The 13,274-nt window shown below is 43.0% G+C and overlaps 1 protein-coding gene across 3 annotated transcripts in view; it reads right to left on the bottom strand.

Annotated features, from left to right (window-relative positions):
* The window catches only part of ADAMTS6 (ADAM metallopeptidase with thrombospondin type 1 motif 6), a 270,149-nt gene that overhangs the window by 84,525 nt on the left and 172,350 nt on the right, over positions 1-13,274 (bottom strand). For all 3 annotated transcript variants that reach the window (XM_044292316.1, XM_044292332.1, XM_044292325.1), the window contains 2 exons: positions 4,447-4,592; positions 953-1,016 (listed from right to left, as the gene is read on the bottom strand). In XM_044292316.1, the coding sequence (XP_044148251.1) occupies positions 953-1,016; positions 4,447-4,592 (210 nt within the window). The remainder of the gene's footprint in view (positions 1-952; positions 1,017-4,446; positions 4,593-13,274) is intronic.

Genomic DNA, 13,274 nt, shown 5'->3' with positions numbered 1-13,274 from the left:
ATACAGCTGTATATCCATTCATAAACATCCATCAGGATTAACTGAGGAATGGCACAACATAGAGTTAGAAAAACAATTCCAGAATTGGTATTGTAGGGGGAATGCACATATTTCCTAAAACAGACATGTACATTTTCAAACTATGTAGGGAAACACCCATTGACAAGAGGAATAATAACACCCAGCTGTCAATTAAACAGTACATTTCTAGCAGGAATACCAGAGGAATGGCGCAACATAGAGTTATAAGAAAAAAAATAATCAGAATTTCATCTGAGATCTGTTATTTTGCAGGACTTTTATTCTAAAAATAATGGATCTCAAGCAGAAATGGCTCAAACAGATGCCAAATCTGCATAACTGATGCTTTAAATATCTTTATTTTTCTGTTCTACCTGATGGATCAGAAGAATGGAAAAATAAACGGTCTTAAAGGGGTTATGCTATGTACAAAATAAAAACCAGACATCATATAGTACAAAGCTACCCTGCACCTCACATAAATCCAGAGATCTCCACATTAATTGCTTCAATTGTTCTGATGAGATTAATTTCAGGCTGGCAGCTCAGGGGCTGTGTCCTTCTTCAGGGTTGTTTGTCCTTTCTATTGTAGCGTTTTCCCTGTAACTGACACAGCTTCTAACAGAACATACGGCTGGTGGCAGTTGAAGATTTAAACGGAGCGACCACCTAAGTGAGGTGGACAAGATATAAGGAAAAGAACAAACAGCAGGTGGCGCTATACAGAGACATTTTATTGAATAACTCAGTGGCTATAAAAAAAAAGAATATGACATACAATAACAAAAGTATTGAAAAATGTAGAATATGTTTAACTCTGTAGATGTGTGTATGCCTCGGAGCCAGGTGCATGTGAACAGTGGTGCTGCAGGTAAAATCTATCCGTACCTATCAATCACCAGCGCAGGCAGGAAGTGTCGGGATTACTTACATCAGTGTTACATGACCGGTAGCGCTTCCTTTCTCCCAGGCAATACTTTCCTCCTCCTGATGGTCTGTAAAAAGGCACTGTGCTTTACTTATGTAAGTCAAGTCTTTTCATCACAACATGGAAGCAATTCAGGCTTTTATTTTTAGTCTACGAACGCCAATTTCTAGAAGTAGCGAAAATTACAGTTCGACCTTTCCTTATTAAATCTTTTCATTACCTTTGAGCCCTGGCCAGGATAGAAGGGAAATCGGATCAGAGACAGACACAACATGTCCAGTCGTGTCGGTGACCTCACTGCCTCTCGGTGCTATCTGCTGTAATACTACTCCAATGCAATATTGTCTTGCTTGGCATATCACGCCATGTGTGACAGGGGACCAATACTTATTAACTGTTCTGGGGGGGGGGATCCTAAAATGTTACAGAATGCCTTAGAAGGAGTAAGGCGATGTCTCTGAGCAAACCTAGCGAGTTTAATGGAACCAATGCATGAACATGGGCATATGTTACCCATCATAACGGCCCAATAAACACCCGCTCTCAATTTAAAAGGCAAATCAACTAATCAACTAGAGAAATATGACCAGATCAATGCATGCAAGCATATATGGCTTGGTGCCTTAAAGGGCATCTGTCAGCAGATTTGTACCTATGACACTGGCTGACCTGTTACATGTGCGCTTGGCAGCTGAAGACATCTGTGTCCCATGTTCATATGTATCCGCATTGCTGAGAAAAATGAAGTTTTGATATATGCAAATGAGCCTTTAGGAGCAACCGGGGCATTGCCCTTACACCTAGAGGCTCTGCTCTCTCTGCAACTGCCGCAACCTCTGCATTTTGATTGACAGGGCCAGGTATGATCACGTTTACACTGCCTGGCCTGGTCAAAGTGCAAAGGATATGGCAAATGCAGAGAGAGCAGAGCCTCTAGGAGTAAAGGCAACGCCCCCGTTTCTCCTAGAGGCTTATTTGAATATCTCAAAACATAATTTCTCTCAGCAATCCAGGCACATATGAACATGGGACCAACACGGATGTCTTCAGCTGCCAAGCGCACATGTAACGGGTCAGACAGTTTCATAGGTACAAATCTTCATATGTAAAGGTATTGATGACCTAACCTCAAGTCCTTCAATCATCAGATTGGTGGGAGTGCGACACTTGGCACCACCAATCAGTTGTTTTGGGCAGCCGCAGGATTAAAAAGTATATTGGGGTGATTTACTAAGACTGTTCTTTAAAGGGGTATTCCCATCACAGACAATGGGGGCATATCGCTAGGATATGCCTCCATTGTTCGATAGGTGCAGGTCCCACCTCTGGGACCCACACCTACAATGAGAACAGAGCAGGGAAATGAACGGAGGGCGCACTGCGCATGAGCTATTTCAGTCTGCCCCATAGAAATGAATCAGAGGAGGGGCCACGCGTGTGTGGTGCACTCCCATTCACTTCTATGGGAGCAGCACTTGGTGGTGGACGGATCCCGGGAAATCCTCTGGGACCCGCACCTACAATGAGAACGTAGCAGGGAGAGCAGTGGCTGGAGGACCCCGGTTTTCCCAGGGTTCGACCAACACCAAGCGCTGCTCCCCGCTGCTCCCATAGAAGTGAATGGAAGCTCGCCGTGCTAACCCTTTAACAGATTCGGCTACTTTAGGATGAGGTGTGCTCCTCGTCATAAATTAGGCAAATCTAGGGCAGTCCGTGCGTCTGGAAAGAAAAACTACTCCAGCCCCCACCAATATTTGGCCCCCTGACAAATGTGGTGTAAAACCAACCGTGTGACTAAATATTGTCGCACAGCTGGTTAAAAAAGGAGCTTGCGAATATTATTACGACTGATATAGTCGTAAGTATCATAATTTAAAAACCCCATTGTGTACGGTGCACAGCTCCATACACTACGTAGTGGCCGAGCAGGGTACTGCAGCTTAGCTCCCCTTCAAGTGAATGGGAGCTGCGCTGCAATACACCGTCACTGGAAACGACACCGTGTATGAAGCCTTCTGCTTCCACTCCGTACACGCTATAGTTTCCAGTATCATGGCAACCCAAAACAGTTGATCAGTGGAGGTGTTGGACCCCAACCAGTCTTGTGTTGGTGACCTATTCTGAGAATAGGTCATCAATGTCTGTGGTCCGGTCAAGCCCTTCAAGAAAGACTTGTCAGTCCTCATGACATGTTTGAGCATCTTTTCTTAGAGTTTCTTATGATGGCCCTCAGTTATTCATCCTGGACACTGCCCTCCTGCTCAAAGGGGTGTCTCTCTAAAAACTCTGACACTGCCCAATCAGCACTGACACTAGGGAAACACGCTCCTGAAAAGGGTACCCCATTATTATATGTAAACCTGCACTTTCAGTCTCTAGGTAAATTCACTAACTATCATTGGGACATACTGTATCTCAAAGCAATGGACTAATGTGGTAACCTCCATGTTATGACCTTTAGATGGTTTGGGCCAAAGTACAGATGTAGCAAATACACAGTCTGAGAAAATTAGAAAGTGGTTCTCAGAGACCAGGAACCCCTTCTTATATTGCTGGGAAGGGTGCAGGGATAAAAAAAAAAAAAACTCACTGGTCCCTGTTGGTCCAACTCCAGAACAGAGCTTCCAGTCCCCACTGGACCAGAAGAGTGACGTGCTGTCTACATGTACGTCACCACTGCCGGCCAATTAATGGCCTCAGTGCCGGTGGTAATCACATGACTGTGACGTGCATGTAGACGGAAAGTCAGACTCCCGGTCCAATGGGAACTGGAAGAGGGCACAGCGCTAGAACCAGAGTGCTGTTGATGCGCAAGTCTTTTTTCCAGGTCTCGGAGAGCCCCTTTAAATTGCCACTTGACACAACAAAATCCACTGAAAGTTTCTGTGTGTACAGATGACAGCTAACACTGGCAACAAGTAGTGAGATCATTTCAGACCTCATTGGTTGGTATTAGGCCACATACACATCTCGAGTAAATATTTCCGGCAGGCCGTTGCGGCAGAAAACCGGAGTTCACCGGATCTGGCATTGCCGGATTCTACAGATCCGGCCACTTTACGGTATAAATGCTGGGTTTTGGCAGGACAAAAATCATTGTACGCAATGGTGTTTGGTCCAGCTGACATCTGTGCCGGATCAGACAGCCAGATCCTCTTGCCAGAGATGCGAACGTGGCGGGATGACCATAACTGGTCTCATGTGTCAAAACTATCAAAGAGCTAAAGTGGAGGCAACACCTAGAGCAGCCAATCAGAGTTCAGATTTTATTTTTACAAACTGCACTTGAAAATTGAACCTGACAAGCCGCTATTGGCAACTAGGCCACTTCTGATACATGAGCTACATTCCGATCTGTAACGTCTGGAAACTTTGCATCTGGATTTTGTGTTCAACGCCAAAGGAAGAAATAAACAGCAACATTACAGCAAGTGAAAGACATAAAACAGGATACAAATGGTTCTTTAGGTTGGCTCCGGCTTACTTTAGCTACTTACGCTGGACTGTCACAGTGCCTTATGGATGATGAGACTCCTCCACCACAGGTTCTGGTGCACTCTCCCCATAATGACCATGGACCCCAGTCTCCATCTAAACTTTTAGGCCAGGTTCCAAAAGTTACACATTCACCTTGGTAGCACCACTAGAAATGAACAGGCCAGATATGAGGATTAGCAGAAAACCAGTGTGAAGACATTAACATTTCTTAAGAAGCCAATAATTACATATCAAACACATATTCTATATTCTATAAGGCTGGATGCACACCATGCGGCCTAGTAAGGGTATCCACATGTCAATCTGCGGATGGGCTGTCCATGATCTCCATGGACCGCTCTTGCTTCTATTGGGGGTCGTTACGTACATCGTTACGCATGATTTTGGAATAAAATATAATAATAATTGTCGCAAAACCCCATTTTGCAACTTTTTTAAAGCCCATGCCACAATATTTTGTTGCACTGCATTTTTGTTCCAAGGGAAGCAGGCAGCAGCGGGCCAGGGCATCGGCCCGGACAAATGTATTAACTTTTACACCTGGAAACAGGTGCAACAGAGGAGTTTTTTTGGTAAATGAGTCCCATTGACTTTAATGTAGTCTTCCACGGACACATGCCCTATTTTGTCCTTAAAGGGAACCTGTCACCATGATTTTGCGCATAGAGCTGGGGACATGGGCTGCTAGATGGCCACTAGCACATCTGCAGTACCCAGGTCCCATAGCTCTCTGCGCTTTTATTGAGTTAAAAAACACTTTTGAGTGATATGCTAATTACCTAATATGTGTCCTGTAGCCCGAGATGAGTCAACCGGAAAGGAGCCCAGCACCGCCCTGCGTCCTCCAATTCTCCTCCCTGCTGGGTGACGTCGCATAGCCGGAGCGCTGAAATCTCGCGATACGCGAGCTAGCGCATGCACAGTGTCGGCATCATGTTCATTCCCTGTGCTAGCATCAGCACAGGGAACGAACTGCGCATGCGCTAGCTCGCGCATTGCGAGATTTCGGCGCTCCAGCTATGCGACGTCACCCAGCAGGGAGGAGAATTGGAGGACGCGGGGCGGTGCTGGGCTCCTTTCCGGTTGACTCATCTCGGGCTACAGGACACATATTAGGTAATTAGCATATCACTCAAAAGTGTTTTTTAACTCAATAAAAGCGCAGAGAGCTATGGGACCTGGGTACTGCAGATGTGCTAGTGGCCATCTAGCAGCCCATGTCCCCAGCTCTATGCGCAAAATCATGGTGACAGGTTCCCTTTAACGACAGATCCCTCACAGACAATATACTTTATAGGTCTTTGAAAGTCACGGACACAACACAAATGCTCTAAATATGTATTTTCAGCCTAGCAGTGTCCATGGAATACGGATAAAACACGGAGGGCAAAAAAAACTGATCAAACATGGATTCTTTACAGATTAACCACCGATTGCCTTGTCATGGATGTCATCACGGACAGGTCAATGAGGCTCACAACATGTCACAACGTCAGATACACATGAAATATGCCAGCCCTCTTTATGGAACCAGACGCATATAGCGGTACAGTAGATCCCACACCCCTCTGTGGGTGCAGTTCAGAGGCAGCTGCGAGCATTTGCTGTGCTCCTCTGTACTGTAATCCAGTGATTCCCTGGTCTCTGAGTAAATCAAGTATTTTTACAGCGTCATGCTCACTCTGCATTTTCCGACACTTTTGGATTTTCCAAACCAATTTCCTTACTGTTGACTCAGTTTAATTGGATCTGCAGCAATCTGTCAACGGTCTGTTTACAGAAAACTCCTTTTTAGAAAGTAAAACAGAGCGGGCCAAGTGTTGTGCCAATTAATTAAGAAAAGAAGCGTTACAAGCGGAGTCAGGTGCTGCACGATATTACTAAGCTGGATCAGCCATCTACGTCATTGCAACAACTGTGCTTCACATCTGCTGTTCTCATACTGAAGCCAAGGCAAGAAGGGATTCAAAAAAGATGACGGGGCACAGTTACTAAATTTAATTAGTCTCAGTATAAAGCTGTGGCCTGCTCTCACTACGTTCATTGGAAGCTGTCTGGCACAAGGAAAGGTATGGAGTGGGCTCGGCATGCATGTTGGTACCTGCATCCCTTGTAAGTAATGGAGGCCATTATGGCACCAAAAATGGTAAAAGGCAGAAGGGATCCAGCATGCATGTGGATCCAACACTTCCTGAACTTTGTGGCGGCAATTATGGCGCATAACAGGTAGTATTTAGTGTTAAGACCCGTCTTACAGAGATCGCCTTGACGTACGGCAGACAGGCTCAGATGGTTTTGTACAAAATGCATTGGCCAAGCATCTCACTTTATAAATAAGCGTAGCATTAGCACTATAATATTTTTTGGTGACTATGGCATTATTGTACTTTATCTGGTTTGTAGGCTGCTGCTGCATTGTCTTTTTTTCTCTACTAAGGAACTCGCCACTATTTTAGTCGAAAAATAGTCGAAAGTCCCCTTTTTAACTGGCCGTGCGAAAATATTATGGCGCATAGCCAGTTTTACGGCTTGTTTACCAGTTGGGCAGGACGGGGGGGATGCTCCTCATCTACACATGAGGTCGTGGGTGCATTCATCTACACATGAGGTTGTGGGTGCATTCATCTACACATCTACATATGAGGTCATGGGTACATTCATCTTCACATCTACATGAGGTCATGGGTGAATTTATCTACATGTCTACATCAAGGGTCATGGGTGCATTCATCTGCACACCTTTACTTTCAATCCCAAATCTAACACTGGGACACATTTAAAATACAATGAAAACTGCCATTACTACGTCTACCACATGTAAGGTACAACAATGGTCCCTCAAATATACAAAGACAAGATAGGGATGGAGTTAAACATTTTGTCCCACAGCTTGTTCACTGCTGGTTGCATGAAAGCCTCTTTGTAATTCAGCTCACTGCCAAACGAATCACAGCCGCTTGGGTGTTCTAAGAGTTTTCTTGTGGTTGCATAATGAAAGAAGAAACGAAAGAGAGCACTTTTCATGTCTTCCCAACAATCAACCCTGTAGGATAACCCCATCCCTTGAAAAAAAAAAAAAAAGGGGATGCTTCCAGGAGGCATGAGACGGAATGGTCTCACCAGGTCACATACAGTAGCACGACATCCATGCAATTGGTTATGTGTGAATAAAATTACGTCAGCCTAGAATGCACAGTGAAGAAATGGAGAAGAAACAAGCGGAGATGGAGGGTGAGAGCCGGTCAGTGGGATCATGGCCAGTTTCCCAAATGAGGCAGCTAAAAGATGCTAGAAAGAGAAAAGCCACCATTCATAAAACACAGAACAAAGTACCTATAGCAGCAAAATACACAGCGCAGATTCAGAGGAGGGAAGGACCTGAGCGCATTTCTGATGAATCACAACACGGACAACGCGGAAATGTGGTTTTCTCCCTTTCTAAGGTAGCTTTAATAAAGGCCTTCCACTATAGGATAAGACATTATTGTACCAGGTTCATTTAGCTAGTTTTTTTAGCAATTGCGGTCCCCAATGCACGGAACAGCCGCACAACAGCGTTGGGCATGAGGCCTTAGGTTTAAGGATCAGACAAATTTCTCATTACTAGGCTATACTATGCCGAGAGAAGAGCCCGTATCTATGATATCCATAAACTTATTTTGCTTTCAGTTACTCTCAATATAAGGGCTCATGCACACAAACGTATTTTTTTCTCCATGTCCGTTCAGTTTTTTCTTTCCGGCCCGTATGTGGAACCATTGATTTCAATGGGGCCGCAAAAAAATAGGGAACTGACTCCGTGTGCATTCTATATCCGTATGTCCGCAAGTCCGTTCTGCATTTTGCAGAAAAGGACAGACATTGTTACAATGAATCTGCAAAATAAACGGATAAACTTTTTTTTTCCGATCCGTGTTTTGTGGACAGCAAAATACATACGGTTGTGTGCATGAGCCCTAACTCAAAATTGTTGATCTTTAAATTGTCTTCATAGTTGGTGGGTAAAATGGAGTTCTCAATACAGAAACCTATCCAACAGGCCATCATCTAATTAAGTATTTCTACCCGAAGGCAGAAAAGGTGTATAGTTTAGTAAAATATTCAATAGTAATGTGCAAACCTTTTACTGACAAGCACAAACAGGTGTAACAATGGCCTGATGACGTCATGAAATTCTGAAATCAAGAACTAAAAGGAAAATGTCGGTTGCAGCAGGTCCGCCACAAAAGGTCTTTTTGGGTTCAAATCAGGACTAGGTCACTGAAAAACTTGAAAAACGATTGCTTCTCGTCCAACGAGCTATAAGTTCTATTTGTTGTGGATTACTGCACTTCAACTAAAACTTGGGCCGTATCACATGAGCATACATAGCTCCACGCAACGCCATTTATGTGATGCCAAGAGAAGGATCAAGCCCAGTCCTGTAAGATCAGAAATCCTTCCCAATTCTTTCTTCCTTGTTGCTGTATACGCTCATGTGAAATGGGACAGATTATCAGAATTCTCTGGTCCAGGGCCGATTCATGGTTTAATAATTGCACGTTTTCCTTCCAGATTCAATGCAAACGGTTCTGTAAGGATGAATTCACAGATGGACGATGTAATGCAGACATTTCTGGGACTCTCTCGCTCATCTGAATGAAAATTTCTGCAACAAATTGGCAGATAAAATTCAACAACTTTTTACTCCTCACCTTTTCATGAATTACGGTACCTGGTATTGCGTTCTTGTAGAAACTTTGGGTGGACTACTTCACTTTCTTGGTAAGGTTCGATCTAGGATATACAGATTCCGCCAAAAATGCTGCATCCAAAATGCAGGTCGCTTTAACGCTGCACAACATGAGACAAATCAAAGCGCAGGGAGGGATAAGAGTCAGGACACTTCTGGGTTTCCGAAAACACTTGCCTTATAATTTAGATGTGGTGCGATTGGAGGTTCTCTGCCTCTGTGAGCTAGTTGTCAGTGGCTCAATGCACAGGCGTGTGTTTGTGAGTGCGCCATTAAACATTCACACGCATCTACGTTATGTGTGCGCAATTGTTTAGTGGCAAGCATGCGCCTGCACATTGAGCCATTGAAAACTAGCCAACAATGCGCAGGAACAGGAATGACAGGGACGCGGTGGATGCGTGAGATTTCGAACTTGCGTCCAAAAGGATAGGAATTAGAATTTCTATCAATGAAACTCTAAGCGGCTGGAAAGAGGAACGCATAAAGCTTGACTGCAAGCGAGAAAGCCGCGGTGCCCTTCAATTCAAGACCCTAATTTACATAACGTGGACAGGAGAGTAAAAGTCTTTTTTTGGCATTATGCGCATCCGACATTAAGGACAAAAACAAGCTACAGACTTCTATAAAGGTAATACTGGTGGTTTAATACGTGTTTTCTAGGTGACAGGTTCCCGTTAGGAGCTCATGCACATGACCATAGCCTGTTTTGCAGTCTGCAGATTGTTGATCTGCAAAACATAGATAACGTCCTGGTGTATTACGCATTTTGCGGAACAGAAAATCATGCCTTCTATAGAACAGTCCTATTCTTGTCTGTAATCGGACATGCTCTATTAATTTGTGGGTGCCACTTAACGGACATAAAGATGCGGACAGCACAAGGCCCCAACGGGTCCACATCTGACCTGCAAAAATGCTGTTTGGATGTGGAAAAAAAAATACGTTCACATGCATGAGCCCTAACGCAAGACAAACAGGGATCCTATTAATAATCAACCAATGCATATAATATATAACTCTCCTGAGGTCTGCTTTATTAACTACTTGCATTCCCCATTGACAGCAGTGAAGGTCTGCCTGAATGGTACCAGTTGGTTGGCATGTCCCGGCCCAGTCTGACACTGGCAGCACTGCTTGGATAGTGTCCGACTGTGTAGGGACACACCCTGAACTGGTAACACCTGGATGGTCATTTATTGTAGACTGCTGGCAATTCATTCATAAAGTTCTAGTAGGAATACCAGAGGAAATGAACAACACAGTTACAGTCATGGCCGTATGTGTTGGCACCCCTGAAATTTTTCCAGAAAAGTAGTTCTCCCACAAAATTATTGCAGTTACACATGTTTTGTTATACACATGTTTATTTCCTTTGTGTGTATTGGAACTGCACAAAAAAACTGAGACAGAAAGGCAAATTGGATATCATTTCACACAAAACTGGGCCGGACAAAATTGTTGGCACCTTTTAAAAATTATGGGTAAACAACTTTGTTTCAAGCATGTGATGCTCGTTCAAACTGACCTGTGGCAAGTAACAGCTGTGGGCAATATAAAAATCACACCTGAAACAGATAAAAAGGGGAGAAGTTGACTCAATCTTTGCATTGTGTGTCTGTGTGCCACACTAAGCATGGAGAACAGAAAGAGGAGAAGACAACTGTCTGGGGACTTGAGAACCCAAATTGTGGAAAAATATCTACAATCTCAAGGTTACAAGTCCATCTCCAGAGATCTTGATGTTCCTTTGTCCACGGTGTGCAACATAATCAAGAAGTTTACAACCCATGGCACCGTAGCTAATCGACGTGGACGGAAGAGAAAAATTGATGAAAGGTGTCAACGCGGGAAAGTCCGGATGGTGGATAAGCAGCCCCGAACAAGTTCCAAAGATATTCAAGCTGTCCTGCAGGCACAGGGTGCATCAGTGTTAGCACAAACTATCCGTCAACATTTGAATGAAATAAAACACGATAGCAAGAGACCCAGGAGGACCCTACCTCTGACACAAAAACATAAAAAAGCTAGACTGCAGTTTGCCAAAATGTACACAAGTAAGCCAAAATCCTTCTGGGAAAATGTGTGGACAGATGAGACCAAGATAGAAATGTTTGGTAAAGCACATCAATCTATTGTTTACCGAAAAAAGAATGAGGCCTACAAAGAAAAGAACACAGTACCTACAGTCAAATATGGTGGAGGTTAAAAGATGTTTTGGGGTTGTTTTGCTGCCTTTTAAACTAGGCACCTTGACTGTGTACAAGGCATCATGAAATCTGAAGATTACCAAAGGATTATGGGTCACAATGTGGGGCCCAGTGTCAGAAAGCTGGGTTTGCATCCTAGTTCATGGGTCTTCTAACAGGACAATGACCCCAAACTTCAAGAAGCGCCAAGAAATGGATAAGAACAAAGAGCTGGAGAGTTCTGAAGTGGCCAGCAATGTGTCTGGATCTAAATCCCATTGAACACCTGTGGAGAGATCTTAAAATTGCTGTTGAGAGAAAGCACCCTTCAAATATGAGAGACCTGGAGCAGTTTGCAAAAGAAAAGAGTGGTCCAAATTTCCAGTTGACAGGTGTAAGAAGCTTGTTGATGGTTATTGGAAGCGATTTATTTCAGTCATGCCAATAAATTTGTCAGGCCCATTTTTGGAGTTTTGTGTGAAATTATATAATTTTTGGCTTTTTTTCTCATTTTTTTTTTTTTTGTGTTGTTCCAATACACACAAAGGAAATAAACATGTGCATAAAAAAAACATGTTTAATTGCAATACATTTCTGGGAGAAATATTTCATTTACTTACATTTACGGCCATGACTGTAAAGTATTCAAACTAGATGCTTCGAAATTGGGGAATGCAAGTAGTTACTAAGAAAGACATAACAGGAGAGGTGACTCAATCAGCCTCCCCATATGAAGTCACTGCATTCAGCACAGCTCAGCAAAAAACGGACAATGATAGGTAAAAAGTCAATGAGTAATCAAATATTTGCACGTCTTAACAAATCACCCGTCATTATATCAAAGATAAAACACAAGCACCTTACTGTACGACATACAATACACAATGGCAGATACTATTTATCAGCGCAAGCTCCAAATCTCTGAACAAACGTATAAATAAGGATGTTTTACGTCCTCCTTAAAAGGCTTTTGTTACATGCGGTAGGGAGGAACTCGCAAGCTATACTTCGCATTTTTAGGCATGTAAGCTTAAAGACATTTCATCACCCAATTCAAGATGTAAGCTGCCAGTGACAAATGCAAACCCACATTAAAACTGTTCCAAATCTGCTGGCCGCTTATGATAACCTAAACTATAAATGACCCGTAGTCACCAACTGAAACCAAATACTTTTTTTAAGTGAATTATTCTCCGAGACCTCTTGATTTATAGAATGTTTGTCTGATGGATAAAGCAAAGTTCATGATCGTGTTCTACATTGTCTGCCTCCTACGTAAAAGTCAGATTATAACCAAGTGCAGAAAGAAGTATAAAATACAACAGGAATGGTAAATAACATGCAATGGTCAATAAATCTAAAAGAGTGAATGAAATTGACATGCTTTCTAAAATACAAAAAATATCTATAACACAAAGAGGGTCGACAAGATTCTCTTCCACATGATGGATCAGAAATACTTTTAATGGGGGACAGAGAGATATAGTACAATAAAATATCATATTTAAAGGGTTATTCCATCTCAGACATTAAAGGGATTGTGTCACGAACCATATTCTACATTTTTCAAACCAGAAACTGGATCTGAATACTTTTGCAATTGCATGTTAGAAGCTGTGGCGGTTACAGGAAAAGAGCTGCAGCAGAAAGGACAAAGCTTCTAACAGTAGAGGTGACTTTTGACTGGTGGCAGTTGAAGGATGGACGTCAAAATTACTATACAGGTCAAACACCAAGGGGCACCATTAAAATGAAGTAAAAAAGATTTCACAACCGAAGCATTGTTGCAACAAAGTAAATTACAAAAGTAACTAGTTTTTCATGCTGAATTGTATTAAAATAACATTTAAAGGTGGCACTACCTCATTAAGTCCTGTTCCTTCAACTTGAATGGGTCAGTGATCCG

Source organism: Bufo gargarizans, chromosome 1, assembly GCF_014858855.1.
Source record: "Bufo gargarizans isolate SCDJY-AF-19 chromosome 1, ASM1485885v1, whole genome shotgun sequence".
Classification (NCBI taxonomy): domain Eukaryota; kingdom Metazoa; phylum Chordata; class Amphibia; order Anura; family Bufonidae; genus Bufo; species Bufo gargarizans.
Note: the sequence above shows the minus strand (reverse complement) of the source record. Positions and strands in the feature narration are given on the sequence as shown.